This window comes from Perissodus microlepis, chromosome 4 (assembly GCF_051167445.1).
Source record: "Perissodus microlepis isolate ML-2025 ecotype Zambia chromosome 4, ASM5116744v1, whole genome shotgun sequence".
Lineage (NCBI taxonomy): Eukaryota > Metazoa > Chordata > Actinopteri > Cichliformes > Cichlidae > Perissodus > Perissodus microlepis.
In genome coordinates, this window is record NC_140464.1 from 30,724,451 (window position 1) to 30,749,583 (window position 25,133).

Consider the following 25,133-nt stretch of genomic DNA (forward strand, 5'->3'; position numbering starts at 1 on the left):
CTTTTTCTTTGTGCCTTTCAGATATTGTTTTTTCCTTCTTTTCTTTTTTTTTAGTCCAACATTTTTGTGTAGGTGCGGCGAGCAGCCCACATCTGCAGATTTTTTTTCTCTCTCTTTTTTTTCGGGCAGCGGAATTTGAAACTTAAGCAAAATATACAGGTCCTTTCATCAAGCCCTGCCACGGTGAGGAGAGAGGAGGGGAAAAGGTAGAGACAGGGAGATGACCATTAGTCTGTTCTTCTGCACTCTAATTTCACTGGAAGATAAGTGAAATCACATGTTGGCAGCGATTCGGGGGGAAAATACAGAGCAGAAGAAGAGTGAAGGGAAGGAAAGTTTCAGATAGAGGAAGAACAGCACTGGACAGGCAGACCTAATGTAAAATACATTTTATAACAATAACACATAGCACGCTGTAAGACTATGGGATTGCTAGACGACAACACGTGCATCTGTTCTAAATAAGCAGGCGTTTGTTTAGACCCACTATGTTATTTCACGTTTAGTTAATGTGGTCAGCAGTGTTAATGTACATATAAAAGTACAGTATAGATTAGGTGAACGTCTGAGTGCCCTAAAGTGCTTCCATTTGTTAGCAATGACACAAACCTCTTAGCAAGTCCTTCCCTATTGATAACCAGCAAATATGAAGAAACAGTAGCATCCATTTAGAGTCACGTTTGTTTTCCCCTAATGAATGTAAGTCCAATATTCATGCTCCATTTAGCTCTCTTTCTGCCTCCACTAACTAATGAGGGTAATATCTGGCCCTTTTGCAGCTAAATGATCCGCTGTGTTCACCAGCTAGTTGCTAATTTTTCTGTTGTTTGGTGCTGGACTGGCAGCATCCGGTGCGTTTATGGAAGCTATTCGGCTGCTGTAAATTGTGCTATGAGGGCGTATAACATAAGAGCATGACAAGATGCTATGGAGCTGAGAGTTGAGCGAAAAATTTCTGTGGAGTTTGCCACTACAAACAGCTGATTTCTCACTTTAGCAGTGATCAACAAGAAAAAACAATATTGAGTACGGCTGCGTTAAGCTTTGTAACACAGCACTGTGGGCTCTCTAGCAAGTCTCATGTTACGCAGCATATCATGGTGTCATCATGGTGCCTAAAAACCACCAAAGGTACAAAAATCACAGACCAATGGTACTCACGCATATGCATGTTCTGTTTGATGCTGTTTGATATGAAGTACCTCCAGGTTCTGTATGTCAGTTGAAGTGCCTTTGTTACCCAGTGGCATCTGAAATCTTCTTTCCAAAGACCTAATTCAAGATCAAATGAGTGTTTGTGTTTTGAAATCAGCATTAAGACAAAGAAAGAATAGTGCCCACTTTACTCCACAGTCTAGAAGCCTCAACGTAAACAAAGTATTTCTCCTTTAATTACTCCAGTCACCTTGTGTTGCATGTGAGTGTGCAACTGCAGAAAAGAAGAATCTAATAAAACGGTTTAATAACACCAGCTGTGTTGTTCTAAAATGAATGTGGACCCTTCTTTGTGTCACTGTAAAAGGGAAATGTGGGTCGCCTACACTTTAGTCTCTTTAACTTTGTTCTTTTGGTTTTCGGTTCTGGTTAATGACATGTTGTGAAAGCTGTCACAGAATGGGTTAAGGAAAAAACTCAAACATATGTGTAGGTCTTAACTAGGGCTGTTCGATATAACGATGTATATCGGATGACGATATAAAAACATCTATCGTTTCATTTTACGCTGTCGTTTGTTTCGTGGTGTCGCAAAATAAACTGTTTACGGCAATATTTTTTCATGGTTCTGATGGTCGCTGTAGTTATTATTCATTTCTTAAAGTTCTCTTTCTCTTATATTTAATATAACCACACTACTGACAGACAAGCGCCTGTTTTATGCATTTAGCAACAACAACGGTAAAACCATCGCGTGTCCGCTTGTTTATGTTCCACATAAACCTTTCACAATAAAGCTCAAGATCCTGTTGAGACTTTTCAAAATAAACTGAATCACGTGAAAGAGCAGATTATTTACGGATGAGAAGTAAAAACGAGCCGTCAGGTGCTAAAAAATAGACCTTAGACTCAAACGTTAGAACAGGCTTTTCCCCGCAGCACGCCGTGTAATAAATACTCACAAAGAAAACGGCGCCGTTACAACTTAAGTCTAAAAACGTATCGTTTCATGCATCGGTTAAAACACTCGACTCCCAGCTGGAAACACTTCACGCAAGTCGAGCTGCCCGAGATTCACAGAATTTACAGAAAATGTTACATTTTTGTGATTTATATCGTTATCAGACAATAGGATTCTTATATCGGGAGATGAGATTTTGGTCATATCGCACAGCCCTAGTCTTAACAGTCTTTGTCATGTCCTAGATGCATCAGTCAATTTTGACCTTTCAGGAGACGCTGTTTGTGCACAAACCCAGCTTTTCTGAAAGAGACTACGATGACAGGCAGTAGCTGGGAATGCATTCATAAAAACATTTGTAGAAAGGTACTGATGCCTTTGCTCAAGGGTCGCAGACTAACGCATTTCCTCCTGCATTTCTTCAGCCAGCTCAGAGAATTAAGACTTTTAATAAGCCTTAACAGATAAATTTGAAAGCTTATCTCTCAGTTGGGCTGCAGCAGACTCTCTGCTGTTAATGTGTCCTCAGGTGTAACAGTGCCATCTGACATAAACCTCCACTGATCTTCTGACTTCTACACTGCAGCAACTCAACCCTGCATCTCATTTTACCTGACATCCACCGCCAGTGCACGCCTTACAGCCTCTCCTCTTTAACTGTCCCTTTGTTGACTGGCCTTCTCTTGGATGGCAGCCAGCGACACAGACAGTGTGAGTGATCTTCGTGAGCGGCATTTTGCCACCCCTCCTTCGCTCGTTCACTCTAACCTTTCTTTAGTTTGCACTGCCGACAGCCATCTAATCCACAGCGATGTATAATCCAGTCCCTGGTGCCAGTGGTAATGCAGGCTTAATTTCATTATGAAGTTTAATGGGCATAGCAACAGGCCGGGTTACATGACTATAATGCAGCGTGGGTCTCACTTTGGGGATCGTTCCCAGAGGCATTCACAGTCTCAAACAATTACTTCCCCCTTTCCTCTGAGGTCCTATTATTCCAGCTGTCTGTGGACCAGAACTGAGGTCCTGTCAGTTTGTCGATCAATCCACAAGCTTTGATGAATTTCTGTTGAATTGGCTCATCCACACACAGCAGATTGTCTTTGTCTTTCAGTGAAAGCTTTCAACAGCAATGGGATGAAAGCTTGACCAGGAATCAGGTCAAGAAAATGTCCACACTTTTCCCTTTTTACATGGTGCACAGCACAGGAAATGGTCTTCTTTAGATGAGTTCTCACTGCTGGAAATCCTCCGTGGGGTTTAACCGATGGCTTAACTGATGCCATGCACACATGACAACCAGTCTCTAGCAGTAAGGGCAGCAAAATATTAGCAAAATATTCGCACATCAGCAGACTCTGACATTTTGTACCAGGCGACTGGCAGAATGAAGACAGGCTGAGTCCTAGAAGAGTTCAACAAGTTGCAAAAGCAACAAGTGAAGTCTTGTTATTAATCAGAATAGTTTGCATTTTGTTTCAAAAAAGCAGAGATTAAGTGATACTTTTCACCACTACAGATATTCACAGTCTTAACTTTGCACTGGCAGATTTGAAGCGGTTAGACAAATTTTCCACAATCGAGCCCAAACCCCCCCTTTCTCAGAACCTGCTTCCATCCAGAAATTTTACGCTGGAAAAACAGAAACTCTAAAGCCTGTTTACATCTTTAGACGATGGATTGCATCATGCACTGTGATCATAACGTTAACTGCCTTATCCGCCTCCACACACATTTCAGATTCATACGTTCAGGGACGATCGCACAGAAAACGCACATGTACCCACAAAACTATGTTTAGACATGAAAAAACAGCGTATTTATGACATGGTGGGTTTCTTTTCATGGGGTACTTTATAACGTCTTCTCAAGATTGCATTTGTGTGTGCATGTGTAGGGTCGGTTCTAGCTGGCCCCGGAGGATTGTGCTAGAAGATGACGAACGATGTACGGTGGACCGATGATAAACGCAGACTAAGTTTTACTGGATTTCCTTTTGAGTCCACGGTTTTGGCCAGCGCTCTGACTTTCCCTCCGAGTCTACTCGGCCTGCTAAAAGGGAAGAGAGTCACTAAACCCCCAGAAAAAAACAGCAGAACTGAGTATAAAGAGAGCGCGAGAGAGTATACCTCTGGGATCTGGTGTGTCAAAGACATCCTCCACTCATTCTTTCCCCTGATCAGTTTCTGATTGCATCTTTTCTCTTTCTCCAATCCATCCTTTCACACCTCCCTCATTTCCTTTCCTCCTCTTTCCTCCGTCCTCTAGCCCCCAACATCTCCCTTTTTCTCTGCAGTTCTTCACCCCACCCTGTATTTTTTTCTCCCTTTTTTTCATTTGCAATTACAGTAATATGTAACATCAGGCGCAGTGAGATTTAGGGCTTTACCTTACATAACCCCGGGATTTAGCTGCAGGGTTTTAAGGCTTCTCTGAGCCGCTGAGCTGGGGGCAATCGGGCCTCTTTAAAATATTTTCAAATGGCTGAAATCCCCAAAGGGCCTATGAGTATGTAGGGATAGGAAGGCTTTGAGGGCCTTGATAAAGCACAACCGTCATTATTTTGTGGAGCCTGATCCATTTAAAATACAGCCTTCTCTTTTCTATTCAGTGGCAGCGTTTGTGTCGGGTTAATAGACGTGGGTCAAGACGCACAACACAAACACACACAGCTGTTGACATATTCATGGTACTCCGCTACATCCATATACAGTTACATGATGTCGCTGTCTACTTCAGGCGTGCACTATATATGTTATTTTTATGTGTCCAATTTTATGCTTTCTTCCACCAGATGAACAATCCTCGGCCTCTTTTTGCCCCCACATGAGCCTCCACGTACACACGCTCCTGCCAAATTCACTTATTTCCCCTAAAGATGGCAGCTAAGTGTTGAGTTACAAGTCTATGCATGTGTGCACGCTGAGTCGAGTGTGCGTGCTCTTTGGTCACGCAGAGCTCTTGGCACAGGAGAAGTTTCTTTTTTTTTAATTCGTTAACTTTAATCTGATATGACTTTATATTAAACTGTAAAAGAGTAGAAGGAGGGGTTTGGGCTTGGAACCAGATCACTACGCCAACCAAAGCCTGATTTTATTCCTCCTTGAGGCAGGCCAAACGGACAGGCCGTAAATTTGAAATAATGAACTGCCTGGCCTAACTCGGTGATTTGAGCAGGGAGGGAAGTGAACTGCAGAGAAGAACCGGGTACGACCTGATGGAGGGAAGATGGAGCAGGGGAGAGAGAGAATGGGCGCAATAAGTAAAGAAAGTAACTTTGACAGATAGTGGCGTGAACAAAAGCAGATGAGCATAGAAGATGTCACTTGAGGACAATGCTTTGCATGGGAAGAAGAAGACGAGTATTTTTCGGCAGAGCCAATGGTGGCTCTGATACTCGAAAACATGCATAATGTTAGCAGGTTTGGGGTTTTTTAAAACTGCTTCTTCAGCTTCTTAGGGCAAATTTTTAATTTCTCCCTGGCGCAGATCCTGAGCAAGAGACTGGGGGTGGGGGGTTAAGATGTAAAGCCACCAGGATTAGGCTTATATGAGGGGAAGACATGGGAGACGAGGCTGGGGATGAGCCTTTACGGAGTCGCAGAGGCCACAGCTGACCGGGCTCCTCGGCGTTGCTCAGGCAGTCAACAAGGGGCTTTGCAGCAACCCTGAAACTTGTGTGTCTTACTGCACACGCAATGGAGGGATGAGGAGGGGATGAGGAGAAGATAAGTTTGGAGATTAAAGCGGGGCATGGAATGGTGGAGGCTGATGATGTTTTTATGACGAAAGTCCAGAAATGCTCGTAAGTCAGGGAGACTCAGCAGTTCAGTAAGATCTCATGGTTCACACCACATCTCCGCCTGCATTTCTCTTTCGTTCCCATTTGCTCCATCCCCTCGCTCGACCAAAAGACCTCCCGCCCGCTATTTTTTTTTATCCGTTTTACTGGCCTTCCTGTGTTTTAACAGCCTTTTATAACCGAACTGCAGCTGCAAAAGAAAGCAAGAGAGTTTGGTAGGGAAAGGGGTAGTTAGAGAGGGAGGGAAAGGGAGGGAGCGGGAATTGAATCATGAAATGAGGACCATATTTCCATACTGCGCTGAAATGTGGACTTTCCATTTTTGTAACTGGGGTGCGCTCTCGCTCTCCCGTCATTCCTTCTCTTCCTCCCTCGCCCTCTCTGTCAGTGAAGTGCTCGGCGCAGCTGTTCGTCAGTAGTTGTCTGTTTGTTTGTGTCTACCCGTCCCCCACCCCTCACCCCGCCTCCCCCCGACCCGCCACCTCCCCCCTCTGCCTTTAGCTCATGTAAACTTTGCTTTTCGTCATGCTTTTTCCACTGCTGAGCGTCTCTGCTTTTGATTAAAGTAAAAAAAAGAAAAAAGAGCAGCAGATCCCACTCTCGCGCTCTCCCAACTGTAGCTAGCAGAGACGCCATTTCATTTTTCTCCTCCACCCCTTCTTTTTTCGTCTTCTTCTTCTTTCCACAGCAGTTTGTTTAGGCCACATGGCTCTGTGAAAACTTCACTGCCAGTGTTTGTTGAGCTTTCCAGCAAGAGCATCTTGAACTGATATGACTTCCTCCTGTTTTATGACCACTACAAAGCCAACCTTTCTTTTGGTGTGTTAATATTGCAAGCCGCAGCGAGGCCGAAGCATCGGGCCCTGCCTCGCTCCAAGACCTCGCAGCCATCGTCGTAGAACTAACAGACGCTCCCTCGTAACCTCAAAAGTCAGCATCCTCGCCCTACAGATTCAATCACAGCCTCAGCCCCGGCACGTCTAAATTTTGCCACAGTCTGTTCCCGCTCTCATTGCCTCTGACCTCAGCGTGCTTAGATCCTCTTTCCCACTCCCGCTGCTGCCTCAGCCAGACGCACTATTGCAGCCGAGTGGGCCGCAAGCATCTGTTTACAGCGCTCCTTCTGCAGTGTGAGATAATGATGGCCAGATACAGCCCACAGTAAAATAAACACGCTGCCACCTCCCTCCTGCAGGCCCGAGTTAGTGCACAGCCTCACTGAGGAGGGTCTAACAGCAGATCCAAACCAAAGTGGAAGAACCCCGGCTCGTATTACTTCTAGAAGTCTTTAGGAATACATTCGCTTGATTGTTTTATTGGATGAAATAGTGAAACACGTGCAGAAAGATGACAGCCTCATCTGACCTGCAGTTGCTCTGTTTGATCCCCTCTAAGTCAGAGCTGTGTGTGTGTGAGGACTAGAGCAGGGTCATATATAGAAATGGAGGGAAAGTGTTTTAACCTGCCTCAGATACCCGATGAGTGAGGGTTACTGTATTGGCTGTGGGACAGAAAACTAAAGCATCTTAAATTCTTTCCACTGACTGTTGAATCATTCAGGTATTGTAGTTAAAACTGTAACGTTACTCATATCTGCGCACTTTGCTTTTAGCTTTGGTCCAGTTTTCTTATGGTCCCTACAAAATAAGAATTAGACACTTTTTCCCTGAATAGCACACAGTGAGAGAAAGATGTGTGCTACATCTTCTACTTCTTAAGATCTATGCAGTGTTCAGATTTAAAAAAAAAAACATTTTTTACTTGGTGATAATTTCAGAAAAACTGAAAACATAAAACATTGTTACAACACAGTGAAACGTGGGCAGCAGTGGGGGGTCACTGTTCTGTGTGAGGGGATACCTGAGGGGCTTATTGGCACAAAGTGTGAGTGACAGCACAAGTGTAGATGTAGATATTTCATATAAATGGATTTCACTGCTCAAAATACTACAAATATGGAAAAAAAAAAAAAAATGACACATTGGCCCAGAGGCAGCATAAAGAGACTAGCAATACTAGCAAGACTGGTGACATCATGTGAGATTGGCTTGGTTTCATAGCACAGTGAGTGGGGTAGTGGAGAACCAGTGCAGGTTAATCTGGCTATGCTAGAAGAAAACTAGTTAAACTGCCTGAATACTTGCAGATAAACACATATAATACGTCCCCTATGCAAACACTCAAAGCAGGCATGTCTGCATTAGCAGACTTCTGCAGCTAAGTACAGGCCTGTGAACCCAACAGTCATGATTGACAGTTTTATCTCCCCAGCTACTGATTTACACATTACTAAAGCCTTTTTGAAAGCATTTAATTAGTTTTTTGCAGCACGCCTAGTTTAGAACGTCTCCGTAGTTAATTATAATAACTTAGCAGATGCAACCCAAACCAGATGGTAATTGTAAACATATCTTGCTCATCTTTAGTAATATCTGTGGTCAGTGTGTGCTCTCCTCAGGCTGTCACATAAAACACAGATATTACAAAGTACTTAACTTCAAGTAACTTTATTGGTGTGTGGAACCTTTTAACCTCCTCTTGATGTCCTCTTACTTTATAATAACAGCCACACTTTGAATGCACAATAAAACCCCAAAGCACATTCAACTGCTCTGCCTGTTGAAGAAAACTCAATGCCTGGATGTATGTGAAAGTGTGTATCTGTGTTTGTGTACCCTATGGTACGGCTATAAATCGCCATGTATTTTCTCAGCGAAGCTGACAGGAGGCAGACAGTGCAGGCGTGGTGACAGCTGAGACGGAGACCAAACCAACGATTGGGCTCTGGGGAGCGGGTTTGTTGTGGAGGACTGGGCTTGACTGAAGGCAGGGCCGGCTGTCACATGTTAATCCAAGGAATACACAGGCATTTGTGCTCTCTTGCAGTACATAAAATATACACTTACTTTCATACGGCATTGCACATGTGGTTTAAACTTACAGACACGTATACAGATACCATTGTCCTCTGTCCCTAAAGTGTGTAATTACCACATTCGTAGGAATGTGTTTTGACATGTGGTCACACCTGTTCCTCACCTGAATCCACTCATAGATCCTACCAGGGGCCCTCGGGATCCTCGGGGGCCTCAGGAGAACCCCTGCACACGCACCACAGGCAGAGTGGAAAACATCACATCATCATCTAAACCGGTTCCCTTTCTCATTTCAGCTGTCCAACCTCCTCCTCTCTGCTATCTCTCTTTCTGTCGTCTCATGTCATCCAGCTCATTCTTCTCTTCTAGCCCCCTCCCGGTGCATTTCTCTCCTTCCTGGTTCCCTCATTTCCCTCACACTCTCTGTTTTTCATAAACTTCTGGCTGCGCTCAAGCCAGCGCTCCCAGAGGCGTAGTGTGAAACGCTAGACATTTCTGAGCGACTGCCAAACAGATGCAGGCTCCTCTGGTCTGCCCCTCAACGTGAACATCCTCTCCGTTTAACACCGCAGAGCCCATAGGCAACAGGGCGGCCATTGCACTGACGTTTCAGCCTTGAACAGAGGCAGACTGACAGGGACACATTTAAATTAATATACTTATTGGTCATTTTGTTCTGGTATGTTTTGGACATTAGCAGAGCTGCACAGCACAAAACTAATGTGCTGTAATGACATAGGAAGACTGTCCTCCCCCCCCGAATGCCTCTGCAAGCTGTTAGTGAGATATGAGGATGACTTCTTTTTTTTCAGTTTGGAGGCCACCAGTAAAGCATTGCCCTGGTTCACTCAATAAAAAGCTAACAGCATTTTTCCATAGGTTTTTGAAAATTGATGCCACTTTAGCATCCTCACTGCTAAGCTCCTGTGGTCAGTGTGATGATGTTTATGTTACCAACTACTTATCTAGTCTCGCTTGTTAGCAAATGCTTTTCCAGGACACTGTTATTCTTTATTTTAAGAAAAAAACATTAACCATAACTGTTTCAGGCGTGTACCCAAAAACCCGTTCAGGAAACCTGCTGGGTTTAGCATAAGGGAACAAAATGTGCAGAAATGCTAACTTATTTCCATGTTTGGGGACTCGCTCCTGCACCACCCTGTTTTGTATTTTGAAGTTAAGTGACCTCTAGTGGCCGTATTAATAACCAAACATTCACCTGTGCTTCTTCTAACTCAGGTAACCTAGAAAAGGAAACTAAGGGATTGACTCACAAAGTGTGAGCTGCTGCCCCTGGTGGTAGTTGAGGGTACTGCAGGTTGTCTTCAAGGCATTGTTTTTCGGGTTTAGAAATAGTAATCAGACTAAATAAAACAAAGGCTCAGGTGTGTTCACGTGTTAGTTGAGAAACACTCCACTTTAACCCAAATCCTGCTTTTTTTGTTTTGTTTCGTACACGGATCGATCGCGGTATCAGTGCGATCGCTAAGTTGGAACTTGTTGATTAAAGGCCTAATTCATTTGGACATTTTCATAGCAGATGTATTAAACGTCTGATCCATGATTACCAGTCACGGCACACTTATGACATAATCACAGTAAATGTCACGGTCGAAAATGTCAGTATTAAGATTACAAAGAGTTAGTTAACCGTGAGCTCATTTTCGGAAGAGGATTTTCTTCCTCTGTGTGAATACTTAACTTAATTCTGCTCCACGTTTTTTGTTTTGTTTCTTTTTTCCATTTTTCATCCTTTTTTTCTTAAGCATGCAATTTCACTGCTTTTTCCCCTCTCCCTGTCATTATCGCCCAGTGCGTGTCGGATTTTAAAGTGCAGGCAGAAGCTGAGATAATAAGAGCGAGGTCAGCGATGCTTATTGATGAATATGTTTTTTGAAACTGCTAAGTGGATTTGCGTCAGTTTAATCTCACTTTGCAGAGTTGGATCTGCTGAGGGTGGGGAGGATGGTTTTAGAGATTTTCTCTGGGTTAATAAGTTAATAGATGGATTGATAGATGGTAGGAATAAATCTCCAATTATCAGCTTGACCAAAGAGAGCGCCTGAGTGGAGCCATAAGCTGCCCAAACTAGGCTAATCCTCTGTGTGTGACATATAGGGACATGCTCTTTGATTCATGTATGTTCTGAGAGACGTGAGGCTGCTGCACAACCCTACCTGTAATGTTATTAACAAAAGATATTATAATTCTGCAGTATTTCCCTCCCAGGCCTTTGGCTGCAGCTGGAGCCTGGGACTAGCCTGGCTCACTTGTCCCAGCACCCCCCCGCCGCCGATACTGGTGACTGCATAGTTTATCAGCTAGCATGTCAGATGGGGAGACCGGGGCAGTTGTTTACTCACCTTATCAGCCTGAGAGATAAAGCCAGCTTTGACACAGATAGCAGGCAGCTCGTACGCATGGACACGCACACAAACACTGGAAGGCTCCCTAATGCACATGTGTGTCTGCAGCAGCGTGCGTGCCCGCACGGAAACAAGCCGCGCAAACACGCGGCTGCGCTGGGAGCCACTGACCCTTGGGCCGGGTTCATCTGGGGACACAGACTGTCAAATGCGGCTGGACGATGACTCCCAGACAGCTGGTGGTCAAAGGTTGTCTTTCTGTCTGTGCCCTCATTTGGCTGATTGTTTTTTCTCAGGCCTCATCTGCTTCTGTCTGTCTGTCTCTTCTTCCTCCTCTTTTCTGCTGCCATCAAATAAAAGAGTAAGTCTTCAGTTCATGCTGTAGATGTGGCTGATCCTTCTCCAGAAACACAGATTTTGGACCTTTTCCGGTTTAGTTGGGAAAAAGATCTTTTAAAATCTGCTTTCTATTAATTTCTCTTGTTTCGTTTTTTTATTCATTGTAGGCTCTTGTGAAGTACTTTATTTATATAGCACCTTTCAAGATATAAAATCACAAAGTTTTTACTTACTTTATAGAAAAGTTTAGCCGGTACCGCTGTTCTTTGTGTTTCTGTATGTCGACCCCAGATCTGGTTCATTATAGTTTTGGATCTGGTTTCCTTATTTGACAGTTGAATAAGGTTGTTAAAGGAGGAGCAAAGTCACTGGTGCCCACACACATGCACAAACAGAGCAACACTTCCCCCTTACTCCAGCTAACATATCATATGTAGACACACACTCACAGTACTACTCACAAATCATGCACATCTAACATTAAGCCTCCATCGGCATCACCCAGGGAGGATGTGGACACTTGCACAGCCATTCATCGCTACCCTAATTCATTAGTCCAAATGAGCATTTATGCAGAGCACACATTATTTTTACAGGCCCGCTTTATGTGTTTGTGTGGAGTTTTACAGCCCTCATAAAACACGTTCTCCAAGCCCCAGATAGATTTGGGAGCATTTATTTGCATAGTTCACCAAACCAAAATAAATCTTTAGTGCGTTCTGGATCAGGCTGAAAACCCATTGGTGTAAATAAAGAGTGAGATGCAAATCGTGTTGTCTTATAAACTGAATCATATTTTGTTGATGTTGTGAGGAATTACATCAGCTGAATACTGGCTGCACACTATTTGAATCACTGTTGGTGTGAATCCTGACAGGAATGTTAGAACTCGGACGTCTTCAAGTGAGAATGTTTTTTTTAAGCTCCGTGCTCCTGGATGCACAGCATACCATCACAACCTTGCAGTGCTAGAAGACAGTTAAATATAACCGTATTGCCTTAGGGCAGCAACGCTATCTGTAGTTGTTAACATTGTTTTTTTACCTTTGCATACATACATTCCTCTCTGCTCAGAACATGCATCCTGACAGGATACGAATCAACCTATCAACTTCCATGCCACATTGTGGCATTTTGTTGAAATCCACATTTACTCCAACAGAGCCTGTGGTTACCAAACACATTTTTCTGTGTAGGTCTGAAGAACTTCACAGAAGCAGAGTTTAGGCTCAGTAGTACAAAACAAGTCACTTCGAATATTTGTGCATACAGTCCAACAAAAGCCATCAAAACTGGCTAGTTTTGTCTGTTAACCTGCATTAATGAGCTCCTTTTTCATTTTCATGGGGTTTTTGCAACAAGCTAGCGGACTTGTTTAGCAATCAAACTGAATACATGACCATTAGCATTCATTTGGTAGCATGATTGCCCATAACAACAATATTATCTCTCATTTTCAGCTTTATTATGGTCTTCAGTAAGACATCGTTCACTGTTAATGCTCAACGTCTTTTGTTTGGCACAGGTTTCCAAATCAGGAAAAAGTGTTTAATGGGGATCATTATGCTCACCTGTAGCTTTTTATTCTTGGACTCTACTAATGTAGTTTTGCGTGATTCACAGTAGAAAATAATCCTCAGTTATGTTATAGTGGGTGTGTCAGTTCATCGTCTGTCTGAAACAAGCTGCTACAGTTGCTTTCTTCTGATTGGCTGCCTCTGGTCAGCAAAATATTTTAACAACAGGTCCGCTCCTTGTGACATCATACAGAGCCAAAGGTAGAAAACTGTCTGAAACCTGAGCTGCTGGCTCAGTATGTGAGTATTTGTCCATGTGTAATGTGATCATCCACATTTGTAACAGCAAGTCAAGAAACAAGACAAAGTCTAAAAGGTGCCAAACAAAAGAGACTTGAAACTGCACAGGTGGCTGAGCTTGGGTTTACTGTAAACCAAACATCCTTCACATTGCACACAGTCATTTGTATCACTATTAATATAAAATATTGATTAGCGTACCTTTAAGTGTCTTATAATTGCAGTTGATATTGTGATTGGGTGCATATTCCCAAAGCAATTTGCACAAATCTGTTGCCAGCTACCAAAATCAATTCTGATAATTGTACATGTGGGAGCCTTTTGGGGACATGGATGACGGTGTGTGCGCCTGGGGATGCCATTTCCCATCTTGCACAGGTTGGTTTGCCTGTTTTCTGGCGTTACGACTTTTCGCCGCATGAATTTGTCCACTGTGGGTCTGCTGCTGAGAATTTGTCACGAGGGGATTTGATGCAGCGGGGGAATGGCGATCAAATGCGAAGCCAAAAGTTCATAAGGTCACACTTTGAGCTTCTAGTAACATTCCCCCAGTCCAAACACACAGGGGCGGCGTTTGAGTGACAGGTCACTGTGATCTGCCCAGTGCTTGTCATGGATTTGGGTGTGAAATTTATGAGTTGGGGAGAATAGTTTGCAGTGTTTGGCTCCTGGCAAAACGATGGCACTGCCTTGTGGCGGCTGCGGTGCGCTGTGTGTTTGCTTTTCCTCGTCTCCCCCGTAGTGCCGGGTTTGATCGTGTCTGCTCCCTGGCTGGTGCCCGCCGTACGCCGCTTTCACTCCCCCTCCCCCCTCCTCGTACCCTCCTCTGCTCTCCTCTTCTGCTCTGCCAACAAGTCTCTCTTTCTTTCTCATTCCTTCTTTTATTCTCTCTGCTCACGTCTTTCTTGGCGAGGCAAAACGTTCCCACAGCTCTCACAATCCCCCCAGCCCCCACCCACCGCATCCCCCTCCCTTTCTCTCTAACCCCCTCTTTCTCAGTCTATCACTCGTTCCCTTTCTTCACCCCACTCCTCTTCTTCTTCTCTTTCATTCACTTTTTTGTCATTTTCTGTGCCCCCTTCTTCCCTCAGACTGCCTCTCTTCCCTCCCTTTTATTTTTGCCTTTTCTCCTTCTATTCCTCCTCCTCTGTTTCTCTCTCTCCTCCATTCCCTGGCACGAACTGGCATCACATGATGCCCATTCCCACTTGTGCCCAGACCCAGCCCCACTCACACACACAAACACCCACATGCATGTGCATATATCACAGGGTGGCTGATGTCTTTCATTCAGCCCTGTGAACCTCAGTGCTGTACATTGTCTGCTTAGTTCTGTTTGTATGAAATTTAATATATACACACATCATCAGTGCAGTTTAAACAACTGCATGGACATGGTGCATTTTTCACTATATGTTTATTGTCCGTGTCATCGCGCTGGCTTCGAGTATTATCAACATGTGATCAGAAACACACAAGAGGAGGAAATGCAGGGAAAAATAATAGTAGTTGTCAGTTTGTGGGTAGAGATGTATGAAGCTAACATGCAGCATGTCCGCTATGAAAAAGACACAGTTGTGCTGTATTTTGGAGACACAGATATTTCATTTGGTGGTCGGAATTTCGACTAAAGTCCAATATGCCAGAGAGCTTTCACCTCCTGTCTTTCTAAAGCCACGGCAGCCCTGCTGAAATCTTTCCCACTGCTTTCTCTTCCCCTTGCGAGAGGCAGATTTCTTTAGCATGTGTTGCTGCCTTGTGGCCCCCACTGCCAACAAGTGACATCTGCTGGCCAAATGGAGGAATGACACCTCACCATATGCATTTTCAGTTTTGACGTGAACATTTGGATAGGTTCAGAAATTCAGAGACAGACTATTATTCAGACAGAGAGACTAACAGCCACAGATTAGAAAACTAGCCTCAAATCGCTCGATGATTTTCTTTGCCCTTTTTACTCTTGCATTTACCCCGACAACAAGCAGGGCTCTTTTTTGTTTTTGTGTTTCTCCCTCTGTGTCGCCTGGTCCTCCCTCCCTGCCCATCTCTCCCTGTACATCGCAGCTCATCAGCATAGGCACAGATAAAAGATAAAAGAAACAGGGCAGAGGGAGAGAGGAGGGGGTATCCGTGGGCAGCCAGCCAGCCCCCTCCATCCCTTCTACCCCCTGCCCTCTTCTCTCTCCCATGGTTGATTCCCTTTAGGCCCCTCTCACCCCTTCTCACCCCCCTCTCACCCCCTGGCTCCCCGGCTCTGTGTGGCGTTGGCAAAGAGAGGGCGCAGGCGGCACACAGACGGCCACGCAGATGGGCAACGGGCAAAGCAGGGCTGCCTCCCCACACCTGCTCCTTGCTGGCACAGGGCTCGGCCAGGCGGCCACGCAAGCACACACACGTACACACAAGCACACACACACTAGTGCGCACACATACAAACACAGATGTGCATCTTACACAGAATTATCTCTCTTAATTTATTGAACTTTCACACGTATAGAGAGAATCGCGGGGAGCGCGCACATGCAAACACTCCCACGAAGCGATGCACGCACTGCACACGCGTGTTTTAATAAAAGAACGTCGTCTCCCTCCCACACTCTGCTGCTCAGCCTGTCAGTCACAGATGTTTACACGCTTATCTCCAACTGTGCCTCAACACGTGCTCTCCCGAAATCTTTGCACGTATACAATATCATAAACATATATAAGACACAAACTCACACGCAAAAGCCAACAAGTGAGGTATTTATAGTGTCACACCCACACATTCACACTTCAGCACTAGCAGCACTGAAACACATTTCACAATTAATCACATCGCCCCATGCTGCGCTGTCACATGGAGTTACATGCCAGACATTCACAGAGATGCACTATTGTCACTTACACACTGAATGTGGGCACTAAGATTGATTTTATGTAGACTTGGAAAAATGTTTTTAATGTATCAAAAAGATGGGAAGTCGTAAGCGCACTAGCCTGTAAGAGGTATTTTGTGCACCGCCACATTGCCAGAGGAATTGCCAGAGCTCGAAGCTGCTGGTTTAATAGGTAGGGTGTGGATATGGAAGCCAAATAAACTTCCCAGGAAGGCGCCAAAAATAGCTGAAAGGAAAACCCATCCTAAAACAGCAAACCCCTGTGTTATTCTTTCAATTTCTAGAAACTCTGGCTTGATTTGTAAACAGAAACGTGCTGCTCCATTGACAGTAAATGAGCTGTCATTACAGTCGTATAATGCAGGGTAGTTTCACAAGGATGGAGGCAGCTTTTCATTATAAATCTATAAATCATTATAAATCAGTGACTGAGCACTTTCAGAATCTTTTTCCTTGACGCGTCAAATGTTGCATTTTTGTGACCTTTTTTTGTTTCTTGTGCTGTAAAGTCTGCCTTATAGCGTCAAGGTTTAACATGTTTCCTGTGTGCCAAATACATCTTTAAAAAAAGACAAGGTAGTAAAAGCACAGCACTCGAGTGGAAAACTCCGAAGTGCAGAAACCTGCAGTTCCCCTCTGTCCACATGAGGGTGGCTTCCAAAGCAAGTCAGTCCCCGCAGACTCCCGTGTTACAATGTCCAACTTCAGGTGTGAAATCAACATGGTACGGAAAACAGATTTCATGTTTAAAGTTCATTTTGACCTCAATAACACCTGTACGGAGGTAAATCACCAATGTTGACTTAGGTGTAAAGTTGTGGCTTCTGTGATTGATTGACGAGCGGCTGCAGATGCAGGCAGCTGTAGCCTGCAGGTGTTTTCGACATCTCACCTTTGCTAATTGAATTCACTCGGGTGGACCTCGAGAAGCCACTTGCATTGTTGCTGCTTTTGAGGATTTTTAGTGGAACTATCTCACAAATAATGTGGCCTGCTGTATGGTACAAGAAATTAGTACTCCAGAGTAAAAACTGTTTTTCCTTTTCCATTAGTCTGTCACTTAGCATCAGTGTGTTGAAGCTGTACAGCATTAGCTGATTCCTTAGCACTCTACTGTCTTGTTTAAATATGGTTGCTTCTGGCTCCAGAACAACAGTCACATTAGCTACATCCACTTTTTTGACTCATAAATGGGCCACTTGTGCATTTTATCACTGCTTACAGGTCACATTGTCCTTAAACAGAAGATGTGGTAAAAGCACAGAGCTCAAGTTTATCTCTTTCATCAAGCAAACAACACATTTCTTTAGTAACTGGGACTTAACTGATACAACATCTTGACCAGAGTTCATTCTATAAATGTAGAAACTTCCTTCTGCATGTAACATTTTAGAGATAAAGAGTTAAGATTTCACATTGAGAGTCATTAAAAATCGAAAGACTGGATTTGTTCAGGCTGTTCCAGATGTCCTAATAGCTCAGCAGGAAGAACCATAATGTTCTCACCGTCCCCTGTTATTATCCTGTTACACTAAACTGTACACTAATGAAACGAACTCCTATTAATTATCCAGAGCGCTTTTTGGTAAAAGTGGCATCCTTTCACACTCTCACGCTTTTTCTGAACCGAAAGGTGGCCACAGTGAGCTGAGGTCACTCACGGGACAGATGACACTGTACCAGCGCAGCCAGCGTCCAATAAGAAGCCCCCGTGGCTTAAAAACCAGGCTCAACGTGAGCTTTTCTAGTGGAAGATTGAAACACAAGGGGGGTGGGAGCAGCGTCGGGGCGATCAGGAGGCAGTGACTAGTATTCAGAAACTGGAAAACGGAGGGGAGGGGGGAGGGGGGGGGATGTGGAGAGGATGAAGGAGGTGGTGGAGGAGGAGAGGAAGAAAAAAAAGGAGGTTGAAATGAAGTCCAATAAAAGAGCCGAGTGAACATCTGTGTGGGATAGCCGTGGGGATTAGGAGGGTTTGGAACATTTTAAGCGCATTAAAGATTAAAAAAAAAGGTCAGAATGTTTAGCAACACACCGATAAACCTCTTAAGCGAAACCCAATTGGGGAGGCAGTTCGGTTTCTTTATCCAGAGGCTGGTGGATGGGGAGTGCGGGTGGAGAGAGGGGTTGAGGCTGCGCAGCTACGCTTGTATATGTATATGTCAGTCAGTGCAGTTGTGCTTTCTGCTTTACTTCAGTCTTCCATTTGCAGGGAGCCGTACCTTTGTACAGTCTCCATTGCATTTACTGTTTCTTTGTGTACATCTGTGTTATATCCGTTGCAGTCCAGTCAAGGCCTCGCTGAGAGCAGATCCTTTGCTGAACTCTGGAGGGAATGACGGGGTTTGTATGTACCAGCAGGCCTGAACTCATACAAACTGAAAGAGAGAGACATCCAGAAAAAAAGGAGGCAGAGGAAGCTGAGGTGGAGCGAGGGGGGTTACAGTATGAGAGTGAAAGGGAGAGGCAGCGGCGAGACGGAGATCAAGGAGGGAGAGAACAGTGGTAGACTTGTCCACAGACTTCTCCAGTAGTCAGAGGAAGAGGCCCCTATCATTTGACTGTGAACTGAACCATGTCAGGGGAACTATCCTTAAATGACACGCAGAGGGTGGAGACGGAGGAAGTCAAAGGATCACAGGCTGCAGCCACATCCACAGATTTGACTGTGGATTAGAATTTCTCACTTTTACTCTCAAAATTCGTTCCAGCTTCATTTAAATGAAACACTTTAAAGATTTAAATCTGTATTTTTAAGGTATTTAAAGGGGAAGGGAAGCAGCGTAGTATTGAATTTTCATTACCAGCATTGTGGACTTTCAAGGCTGGAGCTCCACCTCCTCAATTTTCCACAATGCAGCTTCATAGCATCGCTTTGTTAAACCCTCTTTGCGCACCTGTACTCGTGCTTTTCTGTTTTTCTTTAATTGCGTTTGCAACAAATTATTGTCGTTTTAACGTGAACGTGTGAAGACAGACGTGCTTTGTTAGGTATGATCGCTAAGCTAACGGATCAGTCTCTGCTAAGAAGTAGCATGTAGAGTTATTCTAGGTACATCTGTAGCTGTGTTTTTGTGTTAATCTGGTCATTTCTTTCTACAGATTTGGTATTTTAGTGCAGGCAGTCACAAAGACAGCTGAGTGAAGGCCCCGAAAAGCATCTGATTCTCATAAATAGATAAACAGGATGATAATACTGACTATTACAATAACTTGCTTATGGAAATATTTGCAATATTTGAGTTTAACATCCAAAGGACGTTATATTTTATCTCTAGTGCTGGACTGGTGATGGTAGTTTTATAGTCTCTCATCAGTCTGCAAAATCCCCCTCACTTAGTGCACATTAGATTACAGAGGGCCTGTTTGCTCACGTGTGCTTGTGATGCACAAACAAACACTCTAAGCCGTTCTGTAAATTAGCAAAAAGTGTGCAGCGTGCGCTCGTATATGAATATGCACGTCGTAAATGAGTCCATTAGCGCTGGCAGTGGCTGCCTGCGCACTAAGAGGGGGAGCACGTCTATGTGATTTTACATTCAAGTGTCACTTAATGATTCGAGATTGCGTAATTGTGTATTCGTGCGTGGTGTCGTTTTGTTTTTACGTGTATGATGAACGGAGCGATTGTGCAAGTGTGATTTCTGAGTGTGTGTACATTAGCCTGGGTGTGAGTTAGTCTGCGTCTGCAGTGTGATAAATGTATAGCCAGTGTTAACTTTTACATAGACTCTACTGGAGTACATTAGCAATAATTGTACTGTATGTTGAGCAGGAAACAAAGTGAAATGTGTGTGTGCATGTTTGTGATTAGAGCGATAGCATGGTGTATTAGATGGCCTGTGTGTGTGTGTGTGTGTGTATTATCTCTAGCGGGGTGTGTGCAGGGGGCCTTGGGGCGACTGTGTGCAGGAGATAAGGGTGATTCATCTGTGTTTGAATGTTGTGTTTTTGTGTGTGCATGAGCATGTTTGTGCTTTGGAGGCATGTGCATCCATGTTTGGAGTGTGCACGTCCGAGCACTTGAACCAACACGTTAATAAAAGCGGTCACATGTGCTCCTCTGCGTGTCATAGGCATAGGTGTGGGCGCACACAAATGTTGCAGTGGGGATGGGAGGCCTGCTGGCAGTGATTTCTCCCTGCACGGTGGTCTTATATGATCGTATAATAATGCACAACTGCTATTGTTTACCAGGAGCGTAGAGCGTCTTCTTTCTTTAAGGGCGTCACACCCCCTCCTTATTTTACTCCTGTAGAGGCACCTTTGGGCACCTATTGTGCACCCACACAATGTATGTAAATATAGATGAATGCTTGTCACCGTGCCACGGATTACACTCGTGGAAAAGCGTCCATACACGTGCACATGTAAGAATGAAAGCACATAAAACATACAAGCACATACATATTGTGAAGTGCGTTCGTGCGTTAAATTAATATCAGACAAAGACATTTTTGCTTTATTGAACTAAGCAGAGCATGGGAATGACACATAATTATGCAAATACACAAACGGGAAATTAGGCAAGAATAAAATTGAACAAAAACTTAGTGAAACATGAACGTTTTTTTCCATAACGTCTTACAGGGTGGGATTATTTTTTATAGCTGCTTTACACAAAAATCAAGAATGCCACTAGATTCAGGATATTAACTAGCTAGTATCTCTGTGTGTACTGTAAACATAAAAAATGTTAGCAAACCTGGCATAAAATATATATTCATACATTATTTTTAGATCTTTATTTCCCGCGTTATGTAACTAGAGGCTGAAACGCTGCTAAAATCCTCTGGCTGACTAAAAAATTACACTTCACTTTTAAAAAGTTTCTTTTGGCTGTATCTACGTAGCTGTTAGATAATATTAGCCATGTGCTAAAAGCTGCTGTATGTTATCCAAATCTTCCTGAATGATTCCAGTGTAACACTGACTTTGGCTTATAGAAATATAGTAGCACAAAACTCATGTTTGATTTATTAGTGACAGCGCGAATGCTACATATGTCAGTGTTTTCCTGTAGTTCATCTTGCTCACATCTCCTAAAGTGCTCATTTCTTTTGTTCAGAAGTTAATTAAACACTAAAGACTAAATTTTTTGTCTTATCAATACTTTGTTTACTGTGGCCCAAAACAGTTAATGACTTAGCAAAGTTGTAGCTTTCAAGCAAACTCCAGTAGTGCAAAAGTGCGTTGCAATAAACCACCTGAGGACGTCCGGCCTGCTTAGGTATGAGATACTTCAGGAAGAACAGATACTACAGTAGGCACTCCACATATCTGTGTTTATTATGTTAGAGAATGCCAAGCATGCCTGACTATGGGATGGCATTTAGCTCAAACTTGCAGCGCACAGCTGGTAGCTGGGTCAGATTAATTTGATTATTAAAAGCTCTGAGGTTTGCACCTCCTCCAAAGGGCGTTTGTTTTGGTCCGAATCAGAGTACGATGACTACGTTCATGTTGGCAGAAACAACCTGCACCAAGGGAGGAAAGAAACAGGGGTCAGCTTAAATGAGCTAAACAGTAAAGTTGTGAAAACATCCTTGGTTATGGGTTCCTTAGTCTGTTGGTAGGGCGTCCAACCACGCATGTGCTATCAGTCAGCTTTTTGCTAGCAGAGAGAATTGGGCACGTGGTCTTAAAGGAGTCTTAAAGAGTCTGTCAAAAAACATTTTTCTTCATTTTCCAACTATTAGCCTTGAATACAATTCCTTTTATTATAATTCGTTTTATTCATGTAGCGCCAATTCACAAAAAACAGTCAGTTCGAGGTGCTAGAAAGAAACCCTAATAATCACATGACCCTCTATGAGCAAGCACTTGGTGACAGTGGGAAGGAAAAACTCCCTTTTGACAGGAAGAAACCTCGTGGTGCAAATGAAGCACAGTGATAGGATAAGCTTGGTTAATTTGCTAACTGTTGTTAAACATTGCACAAGTTTTAAGGATAGAAAACCACCCTTCATTTGTTGGAAACCCTCAAAATCTATTTAAAGTTTGAGAACTTGTATTATAGCTGTAATCACTTCATTACATTTGAAATTCGGTGTATATGTCGCTGCGGTTTAACAAGAGAAACAGAAAAGTTCTCAAAGCTGAGCCTGGAGAGTTAAACAGAAGAACTCCTGATACAGTAAAGCAGGCGTGTGACAGAGTAGCTGTGCGGCCACCGCTCTGCTTTGTGCCAAGAGATACTTAAACAAAACAACACATTGAGCGCATGCCAGGAAGCTATATTATTATCTTCATTCGAACTAATTGCCAGGCCAAACAGCGACACATATGCACACACAGGCTTCAACAACCACTCATCATTAGGGACTGTGGTGTGCCATCCACGTTGTCATGACAACAAGGCAGTGAATTTTGGCTTGGAAGCTGTCACACAGGGTAAGAGATTTTTCTGAGGCGCGCAGGTTTAAGAGGTTTTGACTGTTTGATGAGGGTTTGTCGGGATGAGCGCTGCAGCGATGAGAAAGGCCTCAGGCTTCATCCAAACATCGCCTCGTTTACCTCGGAGGACTCTCTTTGTGTTGCCCTTTGCACACTTCCTTTCGCTTTACGAGTGCGTCTGATATTTGCGATCAGCTGTCGAACTCTAACGGCCTATTAGCGTAGGTGACATGATACTCACAGGATTGTAAACAAGCGTCCCTTTACTCCATCCTTTATCTTTAAGACCACTGGGGCTGTGTTTGAGAGCGAGTGTGCTTTGCAAGCATGTGTGTCTATTTCTGTGTGTGTGTGTGTGTGGGTGTGCCGTCAGCTAGCAGGAATGCATGGGTACCGCCAAAGCTAAGATGGCTGCCAAGCGCTAAGATGGCTGCCAGGATTCCACAGAGCGACAGCGCGCAAGAGAGAAAGAGACAAAACCAATGTGAGAGGAACTGAGGGAGAAAGACCTGAAGATGGACTCTTGTGCAGAATGAAGGACGAGTGTTACGAGAAGGAAAAAAAGAAGCTCTTCCTCGTGTTTCCCTCTTCCCAGAGCGACGAGGTGCTTTTGGGTTTCTTTTTGTTTTCCTGGTTTTGGCAAGCGACAGACAGGGTGAATAGTGCACCAGTTTGCTGGCACGTAACGCAACACTGCCACCCAAGATTAGGACACTGATTTGGGTTTAGAAGATGTTGAGATTGGGGGGCCTAGTAGTGGCTGCAAGGGGGCCACGTTTTGGATTGGGAGTCTTGGCCCAAGACGCCCTTAAAGGCTAAGTGCTTTGGAGTAATTGGCCTGAATGGTATATATGATACAACCATCAAACTCCACAAGGGTGCATTACACATCTGAAGAAGAATGGCAGCCAGCGAGCCAAAGAAAGCCAGCTGAAGCAGACGACTCTCTGACTGCCTTCGTGTCCCTATAGATGGAAGCAATGCAGGAGATGCAATCCAAACAAAGGGCACATTTGACTAGTCAGCGTGGGCTGTTGAGGTGACACATCTGTCACTTTACCTAACTTTTACAGTGAACGGATTTTACCTAGTGTTTGTAGTTGTGTGCACATGTAAACATTCAAGCGCCAAAAAGTTAGGTACACAAAGAGAGAAAAGCTTTTTAAGGCGATTCAACTCCAAATGATGCATTTCTAAAAGTTCTTGGGGCCATTAGCACTCTGCCTAACATGAATGGTGAGTTTGAGTAATTCAAGAAACAAAGATACAAAAACAGTTATGTTGAGTTATACACACTTGAGAGCAATACCCAGAATACAGGAACGCACACATTCAAAACCTCGACTCAGGAGCAGAGGTTTGTTTTTTTAGGACCACTTGAGCCAGTTTGCACTGTATTCAGATTCTGAATTTTAGAAGTTCTTTCAAAAAATGGCAAAGACGGTGCATCGATACCCAGAAATGACATGAGTTAATCCCCACTGAGTTAATTTTTGGCATTAAAAGTACGATAATGACCAGATAAGAATCTACTAACGGTACTCAGAGCCTCGACCCGAGTGGAAATACGTGCCTTTTGTAATCTCAACACGTCTGTCTGTTGTCAGTGAAAAGAGTTTACCATATAGTTTCTCAGGAGACTCCTCTGTTCTTTACCTGCCCCCTCACCTTGGTCAGTGTCCAGACATCTGTCCACCTGACTCACCATCTTTCTTTCTTTTTCTCTCTCTCTTCAGAACAATCAGGACAATCAGACAACTCAAACCAGCAAGGAGACACAGATGTGAAGCCCCCACCAAACGGTAAGTTTGCAAGTGCACGTTCCATTAATCTCACTCTACATGTGTCCTCATACGCGTGCATTTATTAAAAAACATACCTGTGCCTGCACGCAGTCACACCTATACAGTCATGCATGCACATGTATGTGCATTAGCCCTACATGCGGGCCTCTGTGTGTCCCAGCAGAGTTGGATCTAAGTTTATTATGGTAAGGAGAGCTGATGGTGCTGTAGCGTGGGGGCTGTGCTGGGTTTGTGGCAGGCCACTCATAAATCACACTGACGTTATTGGAAGATGGGAACCACATGGCCGCTGCCGAAGCTGAGCGCTGACCTCATGCGCTCTCCCCGCTGTGGTTAACCCCGGGCAGGGATGGAGTGAAGGAGCGAGAGAAGAAGAAATAAGGGGGGCTGAAAAGAACTGAATGAAAGAATGAGAGGCGAAGGGAGAAGGCGTGGGGGGGAGTGATGGACAGACAGAGGGAAGGGGGAGAGAAGGGTGTGGATTTAAAATTGATTCGGCCCCGGAGCCATAAAGCGATCCGCTTTACACACAGCGTAATACCGACATGGACAATATAGTGTCGCATACTTAAACTTTACTGGGGAACAAAAGTTCAGAATGCAGCACATTTAATTTATTTGTACCATTTTCACCTGTGACGGTGTGTTTGAATGAAGCTGGGCTTTCGTGTGTAGACATTTCACTTACCTCGCTGTTTACATTCAGTTTAAATAAAATAAGAATCAAAGATCAGGTG

The 25,133-nt window shown here is 44.0% G+C and overlaps 1 protein-coding gene across 16 annotated transcripts in view; it reads left to right on the plus strand.

Annotated features, from left to right (window-relative positions):
- The window catches only part of nfixb (nuclear factor I/Xb), a 146,015-nt gene that overhangs the window by 91,353 nt on the left and 29,529 nt on the right, over window positions 1–25,133 (plus strand). For all 16 annotated transcript variants that reach the window (XM_084927018.1, XM_084927016.1, XM_084927010.1 and 13 more), the window contains one exon: window positions 24,328–24,393. In XM_084927018.1, coding sequence (XP_084783144.1) covers window positions 24,328–24,393 — 66 coding nt within the window. The remainder of the gene's footprint in view (window positions 1–24,327; window positions 24,394–25,133) is intronic.